At 35.9% G+C, this 24,127-nt stretch overlaps 1 protein-coding gene across 1 annotated transcript in view; it reads left to right on the plus strand.

Moving 5' to 3' along the window:
* LAMA2 (laminin subunit alpha 2) overlaps positions 1 to 24,127 on the plus strand; it is a 330,175-nt gene that overhangs the window by 245,011 nt on the left and 61,037 nt on the right. The window contains exons 34-40 of the mRNA XM_056488060.1: positions 5,976 to 6,118; positions 6,584 to 6,682; positions 11,349 to 11,460; positions 14,713 to 14,875; positions 19,494 to 19,704; positions 21,159 to 21,275; positions 22,426 to 22,589. Of these exons, the coding sequence (XP_056344035.1) occupies positions 5,976 to 6,118; positions 6,584 to 6,682; positions 11,349 to 11,460; positions 14,713 to 14,875; positions 19,494 to 19,704; positions 21,159 to 21,275; positions 22,426 to 22,589 (1,009 nt within the window). The remainder of the gene's footprint in view (positions 1 to 5,975; positions 6,119 to 6,583; positions 6,683 to 11,348; positions 11,461 to 14,712; positions 14,876 to 19,493; positions 19,705 to 21,158; positions 21,276 to 22,425; positions 22,590 to 24,127) is intronic.

Here is a 24,127-nt window from a genome sequence, read left to right on the forward strand (position 1 = left end):
ATAAAGATAAGAACCACACATAGAACAGATGGGATGTGCTTTAAATCTTCCTATCACAGAAACTAGTTTTTTTACTGTTGATACCATATCAATAATAACCATATCATAAAGTGTAAAAACTGCAGTTTAATATTTCAGCCGACATTTTTTATGCCTATTAGCTCTTACTGTATGGTCTTCCTCATGTTTAAAGAGGGTGTTCCTCAACACTCATATTACTCCAACCTGCCTTTGCTAATGCAGTAGAATACCCCTGACATGGTAGAAAATAAGCCTGACTAATAACCTGGATAGCCTGTGGTGAACACAGGTCTGTGGCAAGGAGAGTGTGGCAACCCTAGATTTTGTGGGAATTTGCCCATGGTAAACAGTGTCTGGTATGTCACAGGCTTCAGAGTGCAGCTCTTGGTGGGGATTCATTGCAGCCCCTAATGTGCTTTAATAGCCTTTGTCATGTCAAAGAACCATGAGAAACACCTTTGGGGCAACCCTGCAGTTTTCCTTCCTTGCTCTCAGAATACTGAGCTGTTCCAATCTGAGTTTAATGCTGCTGAGGATTTGGTTCTGTATACAATATATTTTTGCTTTCATATATCAACCAATTGCAAGACCCTCAGTGAATTCCCTTTTGATCAGCTTCAGTTGTAACAAAACCTTAAAAGAACGAGCAATGGTACTCTTAATGTACAGAATATTAATTAGTGTCAAGAGCAGAATCCTGTTTGCATTCAGTAGTTAAAATGAGCTGAATGCATGTACCTACTTTTGCTCATTTGTAGTTCCATTTCCACTACTGTAATTGCATTGTACCTGTCAGAAGTGTGAAGAACCCCTAGTTAGGTGTTAAAGTGGTCTAACTTAAAGAAAATACATTTAAATACAGTCACCCATGTTGGAAAAAGTGTTTGTAAATAGTATAAGACATAGTATGATTAAGCTGTCCTGTTAGTATGGTATAGTTAATGTTTAAGAAAGTGAAATTTAATTTTGAATACTTAAAAAAGAATAACATTTAAATAATGAATTTTTGGCAAATTCTGTAGAAGGTCACCACACAGTATGACCTGAAAAACTGAATAATGCACATTTAAATCAGACCAGAGAGATATATTAGCCAAAATATTGTAATGTATTCTTCTTTAAATATAACGTTTATATTTTAACATACTCCATAACATAAGTATTTTAAAGTGAAGATTTTCAGTGAAAAGGTGGAGGGAAAAAAGAAAAAGAAGCATGCACGTTCACTAAGTGATGTATTTCTGATATAGCTGAAAATCTGTTTGACTGGGTTCTTACTGGTTTTTTTTCATAATGTGTCATTTTTCAGTTGCTTAGTGCATGTCACTGTTCAGTGCTGTGTTATAACAGTTATATTTTAGAGAGCTACAGGTAAAATAGAATATATATTTATTTTGAAAGCCGCTGCTTAAGGGGGAAGATTTCACTTACAGATAAATAATGGTAAGGTAATTATAGGTGCATGGCACAGACAGAATTCCATTCCCATTGTATTCTTAGAACTGAACAATTTTATTCTCTCTAGGATGCCATCAGGGAATGAAAAATTATATCCAAAAAGTAGATTTAAAAAAAAAAAAAAAAAGTAATACAAGAGTATGGTCTACTACACATCATAAAAATTTCTAATGACTAGTGGTTAGATTATTTCCCCAGCTAAAGTAGCCATCTAGGTTGTCCAATACAGTTATTCATAACACCCTGCTGATGAATACTGTCTTACAATTTTTTGACTCAAGCAATTAACTTTGAAGGTTCCCTTCCCCTTCTCTTTTGAAAAAGTCAGTACCCAAAGAATAAATAGTGGTGGTTGGAAACTAATTTTAATAATGCTGCCAGCATCCTTGTATACTGTCAAGTATGACAAAAGTTCTTCCAAATCTTCTCTCAGGTTTTGAATCAAGCCTGTAGCAATCGTGCATTTTCATAGAAATAGTAATCCTCTTGTGTGTTTTTTGTTATACCTTGTGACATTCCACTTCACTTCAGTTGTAGTTTGTAGTACATAAAATGAAGAAGCCAATTTTATGACAATGTTATTGGAACAGTGACTCTGCTCACTGCTGTGCCATGTTTATGGAACAAAATGATCCTGGTGAGAACGTCAAGGCTTTATTGTTGTGTGGCTCTGTATATTATATGGCAAGTCAGAACTCACCTCCTGAATGCTTTCAGGGTATCTGTCATAACTACAATGGAGACTTCAGAAAAAAGGTCTTCAATGTTTTGAGCTGTGTCGCAACACAAACTACAAAACCTTTCCTTGGATATATGTTCCTGTCGCAAATGTTCCGTAGGGTCAAGCAAAAGCCTAAATGTAAAGCAGTTGATGTGACTGAACAGGAAGCAATCATGGCACAGGGAGATCAAGCAGATATTTCATTGTTAGGAATTTTTCCTTAACTCAGTCTTGTGGGACAAAAAAAAAGAAAAAGATCCACAGCCTTACTGCTGTCAACAAACTTTCATCTTTTTGTATTTAAATATTCAATATTGGTAGAAGGAAAAAAAATATATAATGAGATTCCTTTAATACCAGGTCTTGGGCATTTGCACTCAAGTATTTGCACTCAAGACTGATACTTGCAATGAGAGGGGTTGTTTTTCCCAGCTGTCAATCTCTGTTTCATCACAGTCCTACCCCAAGAAGCCACTGGTCCTGGCAGAATCAAGGTTTTCCCTTTAAAACAGTGAAGAGCTCCATGGCCTCAGCCATTCCAAGTTCAGAACTAGGTGGAGATGCTGTCTCTGGCAAAGGTAGATCTTGTAGAATTGGTGAAATGAAGCCTCTCCCAGCTCTTACACAGTGCTTGGTTCATGAGGAGCTGGGAGCCTTCACAGAGTGAGCTGAAAAGAAAGATCCCAAGTGTAACATTACATCTGTGAAGCCTTGGACTAGCTTCTGTGTCTCAGAATTTAATTCTGTAAGAATTAAATTGACCTCTGTGTTGGACAACTGCTTCTCAGGCTGCATGGGCTCAATTAGGACAGTTCTGCTTGCCTAGAAGCTGATAAGCTATCACTTGTTCTCCATTTTTGTGATACATGAGTCTCTCTTGAGTTTAGACCTACACTCTTGCCTTTCACTCAACTCAAGGAGTATTTAAGCTCAACTACTACTGGTATGTATCAGAACCAGCAGATGAGGATTTCTAGAAAATAAAAATCAGAAATAAAACCAAGTAGATGTTTTAGACCCTGATCTGGGTATAAATTTTCTTATATTATGGAGACATATTGACCATGTAAGCTACCTAAAACCAGCAGCAGTGGCAAGGAAGCTAAAGCTTTCAGCTCTCTGGGGTTCTGTTTTGGAAGCCACAGGAAGGCTATTTTATTATTTGGACACTGATGTCAAAATGGGAAAAAATAGGTAATAGCCAACAGATTAATGAACTAACAGTAGTTCAACACTTTATTTGAAATGAGAGGAAGCTGATACTGAAGAGCCACTGACTATGATAAGGTACCACCCCCAATCAGAGATTGCATGGTTGCCTTAGACCTAAACTTTCCTAGTCATAACACAGTCTTCTGAATCTTCACTGAAATTAATGTATTAAAGCAAAATTGTGTCAGATAATCACTCAATTTGAGGAACACATTGTGACTCAGATGTGTTTGTTTTATTGAACATTATGTTTCTTTGTAAGATGCAATAAATGGTTAGATGTCCATAGACTTAAAAGAATTTCTTTTGGCATGCATACTTTGGACAGGCTTCTCACCAGAGGTAAGTCAAAATCCTTAGAGATTTAATGTGCATGGAAAAGTGTGGTGAAAATGGAAAATGCAGTAATTTGCATTAATTGCTTGTTGAACTATTGTAATATTGATTGCATGATTTGCCTCTGACATGCTTGTGCTGCTGTAATGATCTGAATTTAGTGCTGCATTTGGTAACATTAGACACAAATTTATCCTGACAGCTTTATAGATAGACGCAGAAGTATTTAGTCTTGCAAAATATAATCATGCTCTTGAAATATTTCCCATAGCTACAGTACATTACAGACTGCATGCTGGAGTAGCTTAGTCCTGTCTCATCTACTCAGCTGTGGTCTCACTCGATGCAGTTCCTCTTTTCAACCTGATTATTGTGCAAGAGGTGTTAATTTATACTGAACACTCATTTATCCATTGCCCACTCATTGAGATTACTTCATCTCTTCATGGGCTGTTCATTTTTTTCTTATTGGTGTGGATTGAGTTTGTCTTTAACACATACAAATCTTTAGCAATTTATTACCAACCACTAGGAAAATTTTGAAGATGAATAGATTTCACTTGTTTCTTAAATGAAATAATATATGAAAATTAAAAAAAAAAAAAAACAAAAAAAAACCAAAAACCGCAAAAACTAAACTATAAAGGCCAACTCTTTTCAGGTTAAAGATCACTTATTTTCATCCTGCAAAATGATTATCAGGTCTCCTTACCTTCTTGATCAGATACAGAACAGGTGTTTATTATATAAAACATTCTTTGCTGAATTCTCTCAGGCTTCTAAAGGCAAGCACACAGATGGCAAGAACAGGGATGATAATAAGTTGGAGGGGAGACTAAATTTCATGTAGGAGCATAAATCAGAATGTATCATGCCCACAGTTATTGACTGCAGTTGCAGAGCCGTTCAGTTTATGAAACAAAATTCTGTGAAATAGGAGGAAGAAGTCTGCAAATAGAAGCAATGAAAATGCAAAAAGAAAGTCTTAAAATAACAGTAGTATCTACCTTTCTGCACCCACTTCTTACTATGCTAATCTATCATCTACCTTGTCTCTTTTTCAATCACCACTTGCATTTCATGATGTATTGAAATAGTTTACTTTTTTTCCCTCTGTATTTGACTATACTCTTTGTTTTTGCTATATTGAACAGTCAACAGAATAAGAACCATATTTAAGTAACTGTGAAAACTTTAATGAACAGAAAAGATTTAATCTACATGAAGAATAGATTTCAGGAAAAAAGAAGTAATTCTGTTTTGAAAATTACTTCTCTTTTCTACAAAAACATGCACTTTGCTTGGTGGGGTTTTTTTAGCTATTAAACTGCCTAGCTTTGCTGAAATATATAATTACATGCTTGTAAAACTTTAGGTACAGCTCTCCATGTCTCTTAACATCACCAGTGAGTTCATTGTTTCACAGTTTGCTTCATCTCCTGAGATGTTTGGGTTTGCCAGTTCTTTATGCAGAGAAACTGAAAGGTATTCCCACAACTGTGTTCTAAAGAATGAAGAATTCTCCTGTCTGCTGCATAAAGGATACAAGATGAGAATGTCTTGTGATAGTTAATCAAAAGCAAGGGTGGGGGGGGAAATGAAAACTTTTGATATATGCAGCACACAACAATATTTTCCATCCTGAGGGATATTTGCAAGAAAAGAATGATGCATGAAAAGCTTATAAGCTGGTTAGTGAAAAGAGGTAGGGAAAAGCATTTTTAGAAGAAAACTATCAGTATTTTTACCTGTATGCTTTCAACTGTCTGCATTACAGGTTTAGTATGCCCTGCTATGCTGTTATATGGAGATTTTTTTAGGTTTTTTTCTTGCAATCAAATCCATAAGCATACTGTGTTTCTTACAGAGCTCCTTAGATTTTCCAAATTGCCCATCTGCTTTTTCTCAAACTTCATCCAAATTACCTGTATAATTTAATATTTGATATTGGCTAGTCCACAGTGGACAAAAGTAATTATTTCCTCTTTTTGTGAGGTAAGCCTATCAATTTTGATCTTTATGTTTTATATTAAACTGTCCATTACTAAATCCTAAGCAATAATGTCTTTCCTAGTTGTTGTTTCCATGTTTTTCTCACACTACATATTTGGGTGGTGTATGATATTAGTGTTACCTCCCACAGAATTGCATGTGTGCCACAAAATATCTAAATCAAATGTCTTAAATGTTGAGCAGGAAGAAATGAGCTTTGTTGTTCCTCCCCCAGCTTGTGATGATGAATGCACAGGACTCCTTCTCAATGACCTGGATCGGCTAAACCAGATGATCCTGAGTGTTAACCTCAGTGGTCCACTGCCTGCTCCATATAGAATGTTACATGGTTTTGAGAACACGACACAGGAATTAAAGGTATGTTGGCAGTATTCACATATATAAATAAAAGAGATTCAGTTCAGCTATACTTGATTCTGTTCAACCATACAGCTGTGAGTAGGTTCAAGGAAGAAGAAAAATTCAAGATTTAATTGTTTCAGGCTTGCTTTGGTTGATAAATAAATATTAGAGTAATTTACTTTTACTTACTTCAATAAATAAATCTTGCAACAGTGATTTCTGAACATATGTGCAAGGAGTTATAATTCAGGCATAGAAGAGCAGTGTTGCATACAAATAAAATAGTTTTCATGCTGGTGGTCTATAAAGTGGTTATGTGAGATTCCTGAAAAAAGCCTGTTGGATGAATGTGACACGAGTCAATGACAAAAGGGATTGCATATTGTAATGAAATGTTTGATGCTGCTTCTCTTCAATATTTGGAAGTGCTGGCATCTATTATATACAGGTTTTTTCACTCTTCTATCTCTTTCCCAACAGCATTTGCTTTCACCTCAGAGAGCACCAGAGAGATTTCTTCAGCTAGCGCGAGAAAATCTGGATACCTTGGTGACAGAAATGGATGAACTACTGACAAGAGTATGTCTGTGATCACATTGCAGTCTATGGGTTTGGTTGGCTGCATAATGACAGAAATCTTCTGAATATGCATTAAACATGAATGAATAGATGAATTATAAGATGCTTCTCAGTCTCAGTGTCTAAAATGGCAGCAAATCCTCTAAAAATCTCTTTTTGTGGGCCAATATTTGACACATATTTTCCGCAAAACTTCCTAATAAGATAAGAAAGCTTTTTCACATCTGTACAGATCACCCAAGAATGAACTTTTCTGGAAAAGATGACACTAAAGAGGTGTGTGAGTTTAGCTAAATATGTGTCTTCTAGATTCTATTTATGAGCATAGTTAGCATCTTCTGTATTTCAATAGTTGTGCTATTTACTCTTTTTATTACAAAAGTTTTCTTTCAATATAGACCTCATTTTTGGCCGTAAAAACAATAAGAAAATAATATAAATTGTGCCACCTAGTGGAGAAACAATAGGGAAACGAACCAGCCTCAGTAAAAATGAAGCTGTCCAAAGTACATTGAAGTGAAGAACTACCAGAAGTCATGCTTGTGAGTTGAAAAAACCAAGTAAGAAAGATGTGGAGTACTGTACTGATCAATATACACCTCAGAGAATCACATCAACTCCAGGCAGTTTTAGCATCATGTCTGCAAATTGTACATGGCTTAAGGAACTAAAATTCTCAGAGAAACTGTTTTCTTTGTGTGATTTTTATTCAATTTTGAAATGAGTAGTGGGTAAGAAAGCATCTGAAGTGTGTTTGCACATGTAGACATCCATACGTGCGTGCATACACTAGTATCTATCTGTACATACTGACATTGTGAGAAGCTTGCTTTTCCACTTCTGTCTGATCTTTTCTTTTTCTGCAAGAAGCAGCTGCAGTAGTTTTAAGTCTAGCTGGAATTTTAACTCATGTCAGTTCTACAAGCAGGGAAGATTATATTTCTTCTATTATTATTTCTCATTCTTAGGCTAAGACAATTTTTTTCCCTCTTGTCAAGTTGCTCTTTATATCCTTTTCCAATTTCCCCCATAGAGATGAACTAAAATAATACAGATTCTGACCTTCTGTAAACAACTCTTGGAAATAAAAATATATCAAAGGTGTGATCTTAGGGGAGTTGTGGCGGCCACATTATCACCACTCCCTTTTTGCAGTTTTTCATCATTGTGATGGCTAAGTAGCCTTAGGATTTTCAGTTATCCTTACAGAGTTGTTTGGAGTAGTTTGGGGTGTTTTGTTTTTTTGTTTTTTTTTAAGTTTAGTTGGTCTGGCAACTGGTGGCAGGTCCTACCTTTCTCCTTCTGTATTTGTAAATAAGAATAGTGTTCCAAAAAGAATCCTGAGTCCTGATGTAGTGTGTTCAAGACTCGTTTCCAAATGAAGATACAGCTGATAACTACATAATGGATGGTGCTCGGAATGCATAGTACCACCAGAGATACCAAAGTTTTTTGCTGTATCTGATTTGCAAGCTCATTATATTTTCAAAGTGCTACCAGTACTGATGAAGAAAAAAAAGCTGGTGAGGATTGATGAGGAATCTGTTTCCATGAAAAAAAAATTCTAATAATTTTAAGATAAAATATAGAAGTAATATAGAAGTAATTACAAAACTTTGGGGGATTTTGCTTCCCTTTGGTCTTTTTTCAACCAATGATCTCTTACTTCAGTGCAGCTCTCCCTTCCCTTCTTTTACATTATTCTGTGCTTCATTAACTTTGCCATGTAGAAGATCCTCATGTCTTTCTTGCACTAACTATGTTCATGTTTGCATGTACATTCCCACACCTACCACCAGAGGAAGGCCTGATATCTTCAGTTCCTTTCAGTTTACTGCATTTCATCAAAACCCCACTTCCCCTCTAATTAGGTACTTTAAGAGCATTCAAGAAAGATGGATCAGATTCTCTTATCTTGATTGAAATGCTTCCTTTGTCTTTGTAAACTGTTACCTTTCTCTCAAAGTACTGAATTTCTCCAACTCAAAAATTTCTGGAAGTAGTGGCAGAGGCAACTTAGTGTGCAATAGCTGGTAACATTTGGAGAGAGAGCCAAGAACTTCCATCTGTACAGTGATGTCTGTGTTTACACCTCCTTCTGTGGTCTGCAGCTCACTAGCTGGAGAAATTCCTGTAGGACACCCTCCAGATGCTATCTAAAGTTCTTTAAGGCTTGATGAAGACCTCAGACTAAATAAACACAGAAACAAAACCAAAACAAAAAAAGTGTGCATGGTTGCTAATACTTGCTGATAGTTTAAATTGCTAAGTGGCTGCTCCAGGCTGGTGCAAAGCCTTTTATGGAACCTCCATGATTAAGTATAAGCCGTGGACATCACCAAAGCATATTCACTGATTTCAAATACTTTCTTTACTGATTTCTGTGGCAGGGATCTCCTTTATACCAAAAAGTTTTATTTGTGTCCAAATAACTTCCTGAAAACTCCAAATTTCTTGAAAACTTCTTGAAAATTCCAAACCTTTGCTCTGGGTCCAGTCTACCTGACCTCTATTCCTTCCACAGCAAGTTTGTTGAGTCTGTTTAAGCTGTTAGAAGATGCTGAAAACTGACCTTATAGAAATGGTGAGCTGTATATATTTGGATATATAGAAAACTACCAGGACCTTATAAAAAAATGAAAACATTTAATTAGCCATGGAATGGCCAGCTACAGTATGAAGGATGTCTGCCATTTCATATGGTTTATGGAATTAAAGCTAGACCAGATAACAAAGCAAATGCCTATTTTTCAGCAAAAGAAATTCTGTCAAAATACAGAAGGCCTTCAGTGGACCTGAATGAGATTTAAGTACTAAATAGAGCTGTCACAGAAAGGAAATGAAAATTGTTCAATGACAGATTAATTTTCACAAAGATGTGGTACGTGCTATTTAGTCATAAATAGAGAGGTTAAAGTGGCTAACTCAAATTAGCATGAATGTAGAAAAAGTAATCAAAACTAAGAAAGGAATATGTAAGTTATAAAACACCATTTGTAGCAAAGTACTAGAGATACTAGAGAGTATAAGAAAACTGAATGTGAATATTCCAAACAAATAAAACTCAAAGTATAAAAGGCTGCTTGTGGCGGGCTTGACAATACATAATAAGCTATTCTCAATTACATGAAGAACTAAACATCAGAAGTGCCAAGCAGGGTTAGAGCAGTGGTCCATCAAGACCATTTGGAATTTTTGCCTTTTTTCTATTCCAATTGCCTCTTATAGCTGACTGTAACTATATTTTAGTTCTACATCCAGGCAGGTAAAAAGGGTTTGTAAATTTTAGAGGGAGTAACCAATAGTATGATTAAAGCTGGGTAAGTGTGAAAAGACGTGTTCTTCTACTGTTCTACTGATAGAGGGATGGAATAGAACAAACTCCCCCCAGTCAGTATGGGTTCTTAATTCTTCCTGTATATTTCTATTTACCTGAACCATTTTCATATAAATTACTTTCAGTGTAAATTACTTTCAGTGTAACTACTCTGAAATAGCCCAAAAATGTAAGTGGAGTGATAATGCCAGGGATTTCATTTCAGAAACCCAGATGTAAAGTACCTTGAGGGCTGCCATCTAGAAGCTAATCAGGCAAAAAATAAATGTGTTAAAGTGCTACTATTTCTCTGACTATTACTGAAAAGTGTGGGCTTTTTGTAAGGGAGAAACAATTTGTGCAGTTCAGGTCAGGGAAAACTTAAGCTCATTTTGAATTATTGACCTTCTAGCCATTTCACAGAGACTGTGAAATTCATAATACCCTATTTCAAGATTTTTTGAAACTGTAATTCCTGAAGATAAAAGCTGGGAGTTTACTGGTTTTATTTATTGGGGTTTTTTTGGGTTTTGGTTTGTGTGTTGTTTTTTGTTTTTTTTTTTTTTTCACTTTGCAGTACACCTCAACAAGTTTTGTGCCTTGAAATGTTTTGATTCTTTTTAATAAAAAAGGGTCAATTTTGTAAGCAGAATGTCCTAAGATGATCCCTTTCCTTGGCATGTTTTTCAGGTCTGCAGCAGATGTCTCTCTGCTGCTGCTGTGATTCAGTACAATTAAAAAGCATTTAGTAACAGAAAGCTAAAATTTTTCCTAAGCACCCCAGTATGTTATAAATTAACAACTTCAAGCATTAGAGCTGCATAAAACTGCTCTTTATTTTTCTCTCTCTTTCTTGGTCAAATTAATGTATTGATTTAAAGTTCTTCTTGCTTGTTGGAATGAACTGTCTCTTGGAGAACACCTCCAGGGAAGAAGCAAAGAGGTCATGATGCCTGCTGCACTTTGTCAATCGAAAAGTACACAATTGTGAAACTATGGGAAGTATTCCCTGAAGAATCTATTAAAAGGTTCCAAACTGCATTTCTTTAAGCAAAGATATTATTATTTGGTGGATAATTTCATCCTGTCTCCATTGATGTGCTGCTGCACATAAGTAGGTTTTCTAAGAACCTAAAATAAAGCCTTCCAATTTCCATTTAAAGGAAAAGGTAATAAAATTTAATTGTGTACTTGAACAGAGCATTTCATTTCCTGTGCATCTGATCAATAATTCATTGATTGCCTCTGGCCTGAGGAAAGTTTTGTAGATGGATTCAGCCAGTAGGATTATAACATAGTGCATCCTTGTCCTGTTCATTAATTATATTTTTCCTGAATTTTTATCACCAGGCTACCAAGGTGACAGCAGATGGTGAGCAGACCAGGCAGGATGCCGAGAGAACTAATGACAGAGCAAAATCTCTTGGACAGTTTGTCAAAGGCATTCTTCAGGCTGCTGAAGGTATTGGGAAAAATTTAAAATACTTAAGTTGTTTCTCAAGAAAACTGGAGGAAGGTAGGGGAAGGGAGTCTGAGAGACAGTGAGGAAGATTTTACTTGCTGAAAAATGTCATGTGCTTAAAATGTTGAGTGAAGAAAAGGCAGTAAACTGTCTTCAAATTTTTGTTCAAATCTGTGTGTACAGTTTATATAAACACTTAAGTATTGGTAATTATCAACAAAGGCTAGAAGAAAACTGAACATGTTCATTCAGGATTTTTTGCAGTGATCTGAAGATCTGCTATGACGAAGTAACAAATGGGGCTTAACTTTTGTTTGTTTTCAAAGCAGTTAAAAATATGTATTAGTAAAAAAAAATATGTAATTTTAGCACTTGGTACTTTAACAATTCATCTTAATTCACTAATTTTACTTCAAAAATGCATTTACTTCTTGCTGTTCATGAACATCTGCTGCTTGGAATTTGCAAGTGACTGCTAACCCTACCTAACAATGCTCTGTCTTCCACAGATTGATTCACTGCACTTACACTGCAGTAAATAGTTACGAAAAAATAGATTCTAGATGGCCTTAAGAAGCAAGACTATATCTTTCATAAAGCTATTTGATAAGATAATGGCTGAAAAATATTAAAATAATTGGCAAATAGAGACAGGCTTTTTAATTGAAGAAGTCTTTTCAGTTCTCTCCTCCTCCAGATACTCACTGCAGACTGGTTTTAGTATCTATGCTTCTGAAGGCCTATTTCATTGAAAGGGAAAGCTTCCACTTTTGTCCAAGTGCTATAAAATACATTTTACATTGCCTTTTGTGTAATGCATCCCTTTATGTGCTTTGGAAGTGAACTGAACAGCAATTTAAAATATCCTTAGGACTTGTAACTTTGACAAGAAAAAATTGTGGGGAAAGCAACAAGAAAAAGTGAACAAATTTTTGAGAATTTTTTCAGACAAAAGACTGTGTGCCTCATATTTCAGGATGAATTTGGGATGAGCAAAACAAACTCCTTGACTCTACAAAGTTTACGCCCTGTGTTTGTAACCAGATAAAAATCTCCTCAAGCAGGTTTAGCAGTAGGAAAGACAGCATTAGAAAACATTGAGGGGGTGAAATAAATTTATGCAGTATCTTAGAAGTAGACAAAAACTTTAAAATCAATGTGTTTGCCTAGTGGCCAAGTTAACATTTTAAGAATACATTAAATACAACAGTGTAGGATTGAGAGGTACCTCATGGGTTAAGCCATCCACTCCCCTACTATCAAAACCTTTCTAAAGCTCATCTTCAAAGTAATTCCTACAAACACACCAATACTCTTCATGATTACCATAGTTCACATTTTTAGCAAAAAGTATTCATGTTTAGTTTATCATCGTGCTAGCTTGCCAGCCTTGTTCTTTAATTCAAATGGATGTTTTTTCCCCTCCCTAGTACTTCTCCTCCTTCCCCCATCACCAGCTATATTTGCAGAGAGGAATCATATTCCACTTTGGCCCGTCTTTTCTAGACTGAATCACACGAAAGACTGTTCTCCCAAATCTCCTACTCACCTTCATGTGTTTCTGAGCCACAGGTACAAAGCATGAAATGAGGTTTCTTCAGTGTCTTGCTCTTCAGGAGAAGTAAAACTTGCCTATGTCAGCTCTCCTAAAAATGTCCCAATAACTTTTTTTTACAGCTGGGTGCCACTGGTGATTCATAACATTTCTGCATTCTTCTCGTTCGTACCTTTTACCTAACTGACAAAACTGCTCATTAGAAGTGAGAAGTTTGTAGTGATTGGTTCTAATGACCATACTCTGATTGCTTATCCACTTCTACTGAGCTGAGTGTTGACTTTCTGAACTTCTGAGTAGCTGTAACGAATTTTCTTTTTTAGCTATGGAGTTTCTTTGCAGTTCCTAGCCTTTGTCTATGCCAGTTCACCCAAATCTTTTACCGATATTGGACTCTGATATTTGCATTCTACCAAGACACAAAACAAAACATGGTTAGGAAAAGAGAAGGATAAAACTGGATATAAATTTTTCTGAACCTAAGAAAAGCTTAGCTAACATATTCATTTTCTCCTTTAAGGTAAATATTCAGGGAAATTGCTCACTATTTTTTTGATAGAATTATTTAAAAAATTGGTATAGACCTATTCCTGACCTGAAGTACTTTAGTAATGATACATAATATATTAGAAATAGAAAGCAGCCATGATCCATTTGAGCAAAGTGTATTCTTTTCCAGACCTCACTACTCCACACAAAAGCACTCATTGTTAAAGATACAAATCTCAGTTCTCACCAGCTAATCTAAGACATCATTAGATTAGAATTTTCTTTATAATTTGCTCTAAACCTAGGCAATGTTTAGATGAAATAATAATTTATTGAGGTGTGAAAGACTTATTTTAATTTCTTTAATTAAAGATTTAATTTTAAATACTGTGACCAGGAACAGTACTATTTCGGAGAAGTTAGTTCCTTGGGAGCTCTGTGGATGGGCAGCAGTACTTTTTAAAATTGAAGATGGAACTGATTGTCATAAATGACCTAGTTGCTTCTGAAAGTGGGTTTTCTCATATGTTGTGATGTGCTATGGCAGAAAGATTTTAGTCCATCCTTGAATGTGATCCTGTGTGTACAGCTTACCTGTTCAGAATAATTTACCTGTTCCAAACACATTTACAGTATACCTGTATATATTCCAACCTTCATATTTTCCTTTTCCATTTATGGTATCTTTTGCTAAACACATGAGTGGGTTTAGACATCTGTGGGTGTCTTTTACTCCTCTTCTGCTTCATTTTCTAAAATTTCACAATTGCTTTTTCTTCCTAGCACCATTAAGTCTGAATGCTAAAAATGACATATTTTGAGGTTCTCCAAAAGTATATTAAGCCTGATTTTCATAGCTTGTACTTCCTGCTTCTTAATTTTACAAGCAATATAGCAAACTATCTTCTGCTTGTTTTGAAGGTTCAGTGCAAATTCTTTCTTTCAACGGGGAAGAGGAGGGGAGCAATGTATTTCCTATACTGGATATAAAGACTTCTTTAATTGTTGTGTTGAAAAGTGAACTATAATAAAAGGTTTGATGAAACGTATATTGCTTTCACATTTGTTACTGAGCATTGGAGTAACCTTTATATTTCACAGCAGAAATAACCTGTGCAATTTGTGTTCCACTTGCTGGTAGACTTGAGAGCTTCTCTGTTGTTTTTAGTTACTAACTCCTTACATAAATATATTTTGGTCCCCTGCAGCTGCAAATGAAGATGCTATAAAACTGAATGAGACACTCAGAACTCAAGACAAGACTCTGGAGAAGAGTCTTCCAGAACTGCAGAATGAGGCTGAAGGAATGGTCATGGAGATGAGAAACAGAGTGCTCAGTATGCAAGAAAAAATGGCTCAAGATGAGTTAAAGTGAGTAGAGAGACCCCAGACTTCAACCTCCTAGTGACAATGTCTGACTCTTGTAAATGTGATTGTTATGTTTGCCAATCAAGTTTACTAGCTGAGGCTTACAGAAATGCTAAAGAAAGCAAGGTGTAATACTTTGTATCAGTTGATACAGCATTGGCATTTTTGGAAATGCTTACATATGTGGAAAGCAATCCCTAGGAAATTACTTCCCTGCTCCACAGGTGCTAGCAGTATTTCTAATTGAATTCTAATTTTTTTTCAGTTTGTTTTTAGCTTCTGCTTCAGTCCTGATGAATGGCTTTTATACTAAAAATTTCATTTGCAAGCTTGGGGTTTTTCCCTGTAAAACTAGTTGGTCTAATAAAAATAGTAACTGTCTGCAAAGTTTGTTCAATAGTGTAGACATTAAAAGGAATTTATTTTGTCGTGTTTAGAATAGAGTGGGTCAGAATAAACCATCTCTGTGGCATAGGTCAGAAGCCTGCTCTTTGGTTATTTAATTATCTGTAAATTAATGTATATATATCATTATATTGGTGGCTGTTTATAAAGCATTATGCCAAATGCTGAAAACTTACCTGATTCAGAAAAACACGTGGCTTGCATTTAAAATTCTGGTAGTTCATTATGTCTATTTGAGTGTATTTCTAGAGCTAGGCTTTGCTCAGCTCTTCACCAGGGCAAACAGCTAGCAGGGAATCCAGCTGAGCAGCGACATGGTCCATTGGAGTTGTGATGGATCTGAAAACTGTCTGGGATAGAGTTATGCAGGCCTGAAAATGTCAGTTATCAGGTGCGTGCATACTGTAAGGAGACATAAATGGAATACAAAATTAGCTGAGAATTCCAAGCAGTTTAGACTCCAATTTGCACTGCCTATCTTACATTTTATAAACCAGATCGTTTTCTGGAAATTCTGCTAGTACAGTATTTCTTCCCATAACTCTGATAGCTTTGCTTCCTGTTCTCTTGAGAAAAAAAATATATTGCAAACTTATTTGTGAGCAATGTTTTATTGCTTTTTCATCTGATTCCACTGAGCCTCTTCAATGCCTTCTCTACTCACACACAGAAATAAACCAGGAAAAAGTAAGGATGAGAAAAATTTAGCCAAACTGTTGATAGTGCTGCCTACAAATTTAAGACTGGCTGGAGAAGGGCCTTTCAAACAAGGTGCTATTAATCCTCAAATGCTACAGCCAACATGAAACTATCAGACTATGATGAAATAATTTCCTACTCTGGCCCAATAGCTAAAATAAAAAATGCAGTAAGGTTTTTTTGAGGAAAAGAACTTCTATTCTTCCTGAAATGTATTAAACAAGTGTTTAAATATCTCGATATAGGAATGCATTTTATACTGAGAGATGCGTGAATATATTCATTGATTCCAATTAAATTTTCTCTTAAGAAACTTTATCTTAAGGTTTATTTTAAGGCTAGGGTTACCTTCTTATAGGCAGTCACTGAGATCCAAGAAATTTTGGCAGTCAACAGAAGGAAAATTAGTCACTGTGCATTGCACGATGGGGAGGAAAGGACCCTAGAGATGTTGTTCTCTGAAATTGTCTCTTAAAGAAAAATGTTATAAAACTGCTTAAATAATCTAGTAAGATAGTAGATAGGATTTACTCTGCAAGGAAGAAGAAAGAAGAATTAATCATTCTTAGAGCTCTGGAGGTACATGTGCTTGTGAGGATCATGATTGTGAGGATCTCTGTGCTCCACATACATATGGGTTCTCAGACCAATTTGAAATACTTATAAGTAAAGTAAGGCTCTTGCAAGCCTCATGGTCACTTTGAAGTGGTTAATCACGCTTACTCTTTGGCAAGATGTCTTCTGTCAGTGATTGTATTCTGTTTTCAGAACTTTCTCCAAGAACAGAATGACAACGTTCAGTAGATTCTCTCCTATGTTTTCAGTGAATTCTCAAAATTTAAAGGAAGAAGGCAAATGAAGTCAAGTCTTTTTGTTTTCATAGATGGAAAAGCTTCTCTTATATAGGCAGTTTTTTCCCTTATTTTCCTTCAAATTTTTCAAATCCAGGCTCTTACTGCCTTAGTGTACTGAAATGGCATATTAGTCAATAATTTCTCTCAAAAAAGAGCATATAGAGAAGTACACCAGTTGCTGTTCTGAACTGCCATGCTTTTCATATTTATGAAGTAAATGTTATTTTATATGTTATTTTATAACATTCCTTCATGTTTTCTTAGATGCCACTGAGTTGCTATCAAGGGATTCTGAACCAGAATTCATTCTTTCTTTCTCTTTCCTTTCCCTTTCCCTTTCCCTTTCCCTTTCCCTTTCCCTTTCCCTTTCCCTTTCCCTTTCCCTTTCCCTCTCCTCTCCTCTCCTCTCCTCTCCTCTCCTCTCCTCTCCTCTCCTCTCCTCTCCTCTCCTCTCCTCTCCTCTCCTCTCCTCTCCTCTCCTCTCCTCTCCTCTCCTCTCCTCTCCTCTCCTCTCCTCTCCTCTCCTCTCCTCTCCTCTCCTCTCCATCTCTTTCTATGGTGAGAAGCTTTATTTTTGTGTGACTTTTTCTTCCACTAATTTGTGTGATAGCTTCTGAACCTCTGTGATTTTCTATCATCCACTTTCCTGGAAGAATGAATTGAATAACTCAGCCATACAGTGTTGGAAGATATGCCTGCTATGTTTAGACATTGCTTCCTGATATTTCCATTTTTGTTTTTGGAGAGACATTGGACATTATCCATTCTATTCATGATGTTACAATCCTTATTTCTTTTCCTGATAGGGCAATTCTAACATATTTAGACTCTCATATGCAGTTGATGGGTATTAATCATTTTGTCATCAGTTTCTAATCTTGTTTGTTCTCTGGCTCTCATTTTGAGCATCCAGACCATTCAGCATTCCATGTGTCAGATCTGTGATTGTTTCTTCTAAAACTTCAGGCATTTTGAATAGTTAAATTCTTTTTCTAGGATGGTATCCAGTGAAAGTTGCACAGCTTAAGTGTACAAGACAGTATTTCAAGAAATGTAGTGCAATCCAGCCACAGAGAAATTCTAAAGCAAGGGATTACATGGGACAGATTGCCTCATACTTCATTAGAAAGAGCAGAGGGAAAATGCACAACAGATCAATATGAAAGTGCTATCTTTAGAGCACCAAGGAAGAGTTTTGAGGTAGACTATTGGATGGATAAGTAGTTTGAGCTTTGCTATGAAGCAAGGGAATGAAAGGGAAATTCATCTGTTTTGAGCTGTTCCTCCAGTACTGCAGAATCATAAGGGTGTCAAAATTTGCCAGATGTGTAAGACAGGAGCTTCTTCTAGAAGAATAATGGAGGAGGTATGAGAGAAATCCTGGATTCCTTTCTAGACTTCTGTGACAGGGTGTCAATATTGGGATTTAGTTTTTGATTAAATATTTTGTCCTCAGAACTTGTGAATTCAAAATGTGAATAATTTTTTTCATCAATACTAAAGGCAGAATTGATGGGGAAAAAAACTCCAATCCATCTCAGAAAATCTCAAAGTTAAGATAACAATTTGACTTCTCTTGTCTCCTCTTCAGAGCCTTCATCTAAATTATGTCTAGTGTCAGCATGTCTTTTCCTCTTTTCCTATATCTTTTGGTGTGCACTTATTTGCATGTTTAGAAGATTCCTAATGGAACTGAGTATAGGCAGGCCAAATTACAGTGTTTTTTCAGTTTTTACAGTTCTTGTTGTCCACACTTTGGCATAATGAGACAGGAAGAAACACTTAATCTGTCCTGAGTGGAAGCATGATAAATTTCTTCCATAGTTATTATCTATCCTACATATTCCTGTTTACTTGGGATTTTTCTTGTCTCTAAAATGTAATTTTGGAAGTGCCTGAAATGAAATGCCTTTTTTTTTTTTTTCCACCCTGGACATATCATTGGATTAACACAGGGTGTTGCCTTGTGTGAAACTGATTCAAGGCAGGCAGGTGACAGTATTCCAGTCCCTTAAAACTGGAGTCAACAAAATCCATTTAAAATATTCCAGAATGTATTTTAGATAAGCAAAATTTTTGACTACTGGAAGTCATAATTCCAAGGATCCAGGTTTGATTTTTTTTTTTTTATTTCGCCAGAAAGCAGTTATGATTTTTGACTGTCTAGTCTGAAGCAGTTGTCTGATTCAAGACAGCTTGAAATTGGACATATCTACAATTCCACCTCAGTTCAAAGTAGGAAACCACTTTATGTCACATGTCAATCAATGTGAGTGGAGGAAATCTTTAAAACAAGTTGAAATATTTAAGAAAACCTCACTTTGCTAGTCAGATTCAAAGAATGGAAATTAACCAAAAAATGTAAAAAAAAAAAAAATATATATATATAATCTTCAATGGGGAATATTTATTTGAATATATTCTGCTTCCTGAATAGTACCTTAGTGGAATTTAAAACCCTCTTTTAAGAAAGGGCTTAAAAACAGCTGTTCTTTCACTTTATTAAGCATGTGTCAACTTGAAAAATATTTTGAGACTTAATTTAATTTAATTTTCTTTGAGACTTAGTTTTTCTCTTTCAATTACATATTATTGAGATGATTCAGATTATTTGTTGTAGGGAATATGACCTCAGTGTCTTCATGGCTTGCAATGTATTTCAGGAATGCAGAAGATCTTTTGGACAAGGTGAAGAAATTGTTTGGTGAGCCCAGTGAGAAAAATGAGGATCTCAAAAAAGAGGTCCAGGACAAGCTAGCAAACTACCACAGTAAAGTTGATGATGCTCAAGATCTGCTAAGAGAAGCTACAAGTAAAATTTGGGAAGCTGATCGTTTATCTGCATTCAACCAAAAAAATATGACCATGCTGGAGGTGAGTGCTGACAAGTTTTATCCTCAATAACTTGGATTCTGATTAAAGCTTGAACTTTTGCATGATTAAATATTGAAACAAAAATATAAGCAAAGCAAAAGTGTGATTAAAATATAACTATATCTGATGTAATTTAAAGGGAACATGTTCCTCAGAATGAGGAAGTGCACTGGCTATTAAAAGTAGAATTACTGCCCTGCTTTATTGAAATAATACCATCTGCTTGGCGGAAGGTACACTGGATTTATTATTCTGTGGGAAATTAAATTCGTGCCAGTATAAACAGTCATGTAAAATTCAAATCATGTGCTCAGTATTTAAATATGAGTTCCCTTAAAATCTTTGCTGTCATGCATTTGCTTCTAGAAAAGACTTTAGACTTTCATCTCCCTCTCCAGCCCCTGGGAAGAAGACTGAGGGGGTATGTGGATATTATGGAGTAATAAATCAAACTCTATCCTCAGTAGCTAGTAGCTGTTATAATTGATCTCACTCATAGAAGAGGGGTCTGCTTGTGATTTAATTTAAATTGCAGAGACTTAAAGAGCATATTATACTGTACATTAACAAGCATTTAACCAAGACATAAAGAGCACAGTCAACCTAATGAAGATAAATGTTTCAATGCTGTATCTCTGTGAGCTTTCACCTCAAGTACAATATGAGGTTAGAGTTCTGAGACCTCCGTTCTCAGCAGAGATTTCAGTGCTTGATTGAATTAAAGAAATGCAGTGATCTGACAAATTTAGGTGATCTCTGTTCTGTGCATTTTCTTACCAAAGGTATATAGATAAAGGTTGGAGAAGTTACCTGGTATTTCAGTTTTTAAAATATTCTCTGCATCACTGTAGCAAAGTGCCTCTCCAGCAATCCTGCCCACACAGATGCTATGGCCTCCTATCAAACTAATCTGTGATACTCAGTGGATCTTGCACAGGAAGTTGCCAATTCTTCATTCAAAAGTCCATCCTTATCATGCAATATGCAGTAGTTTTACCAGTTGAAAAACAGGAATCTGTAGGTTACTCCAAACCCTTTATTTTGCTTTCAGCAGTTAGTGAAGTACCAGTGGATGGAAGCAGGAAAGCAGAAAAATATTTTTATTAATTTTTCCTTCATAGTCAGTGGTGATTTACAAAATGAAGAACTTACACATCTGGGTAATGATTAGGATTTATAACTTTCTGATTCGTTTTGCAGTAGTACTTCAGCCAATTACCTCTGTTAGAGAGCAACAAAAACCCTTCCACATGGGAGGACAATACACAGCTGGGGATAGGAGGACAAAAGAAAGATACCTTACATGTTGTCACTGTCTCAGCTCTGAGAGCTCAGAGAGCTGCAGAAGGGGCATTGTGGCATGGTGACACAATGCAGCCTTATACTGAGGTGCTGGCATTTGAACTGTTCTAGTAAATAACTCATCTTTTTCTTTGTGCAAACTCCTCCTATAGAAAAGGAAGCAAGCTGTAGAAGATGGCAGGCAAGATGTTGAAAAGACCCTTCAGGAAGGGAATGATGTCCTCAATGAAGCCAATAAACTTGCAAATGACATCACCATAGCTGTAGAGGTGGGTATTTTATCATCTTTACCTGAGAATTAGCACAACAAAACATCATTGTGGAAGCAAAATAGATAATTAAAGTAACACCTAATTTTTCATTGCATTTATCAATATTGAAATATTTTACTTGGAATAATCCTTTTTTCCATTGCTCTGTGGCAGAAAAGCTAGTCCGGGGTATAAAAATTATTAACTAGGAGTTTTAAGTGATGTGTTGGATAACATGTGAGCTAGCTCATAATGTTTTAGGGACTCTGCCATTATAAATATGGTATTCTGATTGTGGTACTGACTTTATCTTGAGAATTACAGATGCAGCAGCCCCATTCACAGTCTCACTGCAGCTCTGTAATCTAGAGGCAGATTTATCTGCACAAAAACTGTGTGTATATCAGAAGGAAACTTCAGAAATAATTTGTTGCCTGTGGCCACAATTTTAAGTCTAGACAGATCAGGGAGAGGATTGAACTCTCATTTTACATAATATTTTTGAAAATTCTGCCTCAGAAGTTTTATCAATAGAGTTTGATATACGTGCCTTAGCTACATATAAAAAAGAAAAAGGTAGCTTGAAGTATCATTGGTTCTGAAGATATTTCCAGCACTCATTGCAGCTTGCCATAATAAATGGAAAGATGCTTTTTGGAGAAATGGAAAAGGAGACTCAGTGAGACAGCTTTTTGGAACAGGAATGCCAAGCCTTCAAAAAGCATAGTTCTTACTGAGAAGTTTTAATAAGCAAAAAGCCATTGTAGCTACACAAAGGGTCATGAAACATGAAACTTCTGCCACTTATTAGTTATTACTGTGGAGCACAGCAACAATTTAATGCAGCTATGCATGCATCTATGTTTAGGAAACAAATTCAAATTAGAGTTTATAAGCTTTTAAATTGTACAACTCCTTAATTGTGAAAGAAAAGCTTCTACTAAGCACAAGAGAGATGAGTAGCCCTTGGAATATTGTTTCTGCTATTGTCTCTGCTATCCAGTTCAGCCATTCCTGTTACTCTTTCTATACTAGTTCCCTGAGGTTTTAATGCATGGGTAAGTTGAGATAATAGCCCACAAGGAAAGAAGAAATGCCTTTATGTATAGATAAGACTATAGAATGCTTGCCTTCAGAAATTTAAAGGCTTTTCTTTTGCTGTTTTCAGTATGTAGAAGGTGTTGCAAATAAGATACAGCCACTGTCTGATCAACTGAAAGATAAAATAGATGACTTATCACAAGAAATTCGTGACAGGATGCTTCCAGAAAAGGTGTTGCAAGCTGAGAATCATGCAGGCCAGCTGAATGAATCATCTGCAGTGCTGGATGGGTAAGGCATTCACTGGTAATGCTGAAATCATGAAGCAGGTTTCCAAAATTGCTTCACAGAGCTTGAAGGGGATTCTTGTTCCTTCACATCTGTTACTGGGGGTGTACAAATATCCAGTGATGGGTACAACTATTGAGTTAGTCAATTTATGTCTCTCTTGTTTCCTACATCTTGTGATTCTTGTAGGCTGCCTGGACAGCAAACAGTGTCCTCAGATGCACTGATAAAATAGTTTAACTTACCTTATGCTTACTGCTATGTTGTGGAAAAAATAGAAATTCTTCTTAAAAGAGCTCACTACACGTTTTCTTGCACATTTGTTAAAAACAAGTCATATTTTCCTTTTTAAGATGACCATTTTGGTAGGAGATATTGTTATGATGCTAAATTGTTTGCTGTCAGAAGGCCCCCTTAGTGATGGACAGTAATTCCTCCACCAGTTTCAAAACACTCTCCCAAAAAAGTTGATGTCCTGGACAAAAATGCTTAAACCAAAGAACAGAAACTTCAGTTTCTGTTAATTGCTATCACATTCCTAAATATGAGAATTGTGGTTCATTTATATGACCACGGCCCTTTCAGAAGAGTGATATTATATAACTTGTCATGAAAATGGTTTCCTGGAAAGAATATAAAACAAGGGTTTGTTGGGGGTTTCTTGGAATTTTGAGGAGTAAAGAGAGGGGTGTTTTTTATTTTATTGCATTCTATGCACTTAAGAAAGCAAGCCATAAATAGTGAGTGTAATTTGTAATAATAATACTTAGAAATATTCTGGCTCATGAATATTCTGCCTGTTGGAACTGTCCCCAGCATAGCTTCAGAGTTTAATTATTTTATAAAAGCACTGTGTGAAAAAAAAAAATTAAAAAATTTAAACATCAACAATATGCTATTTTTTTGCTGCTTAAATCTTTTTGATCTACCTGAAGACTTGAATATCCCAAAGACTTGTGAGCAGATGCTTAAACCAGTTTTTTCTTACCAGGATCTGTAATTTTGAGGAAAAGACAGAGATTATCTCTGATACTTGCAAAATTACTGGCTTCATTTACAGTGTAGTTACACTACTCTAAATACCCAGTGTAATACATGTTTTGAGGTTTGCATAAAGTAATGATAGCTGTGATTTCCTGGGTAAAAATGAATTTGGAAAGAAGTGACCTTAGTGTGACTTTTAGAAATAGAGGGAGAGCCCTGTCTCTCCAGTACCCCTCTTAGGATTCAAATAATATATTGATTGACAATGAGGATGTTCTCTTGAGTGTTAGAACATGGAACCATTCATGAATTTAACCTAGAAAAAATTATTTCTGCAGTGTACAAGGAAGCATTAGTGTAGGCTTCTCCCTTACGGCTAATTGCCTGCTCGTGAGTAAACACCATTGGTATTTGGCAAATTCACTTTAGTGAATTCACCTAACCAAAAAGGATTTGAAGCATGTTTCCAAGGAGCTCTTATCTACTTACTGGGTAGCTAGTCTGGGCTCCACGTTTGTCTAACAGAGCATGACAGAAACTTAGAGTAGCCTAGTGAG

The sequence above is a fragment of the Oenanthe melanoleuca genome, chromosome 3 (genome assembly GCF_029582105.1).
Source record: "Oenanthe melanoleuca isolate GR-GAL-2019-014 chromosome 3, OMel1.0, whole genome shotgun sequence".
Classification (NCBI taxonomy): domain Eukaryota; kingdom Metazoa; phylum Chordata; class Aves; order Passeriformes; family Muscicapidae; genus Oenanthe; species Oenanthe melanoleuca.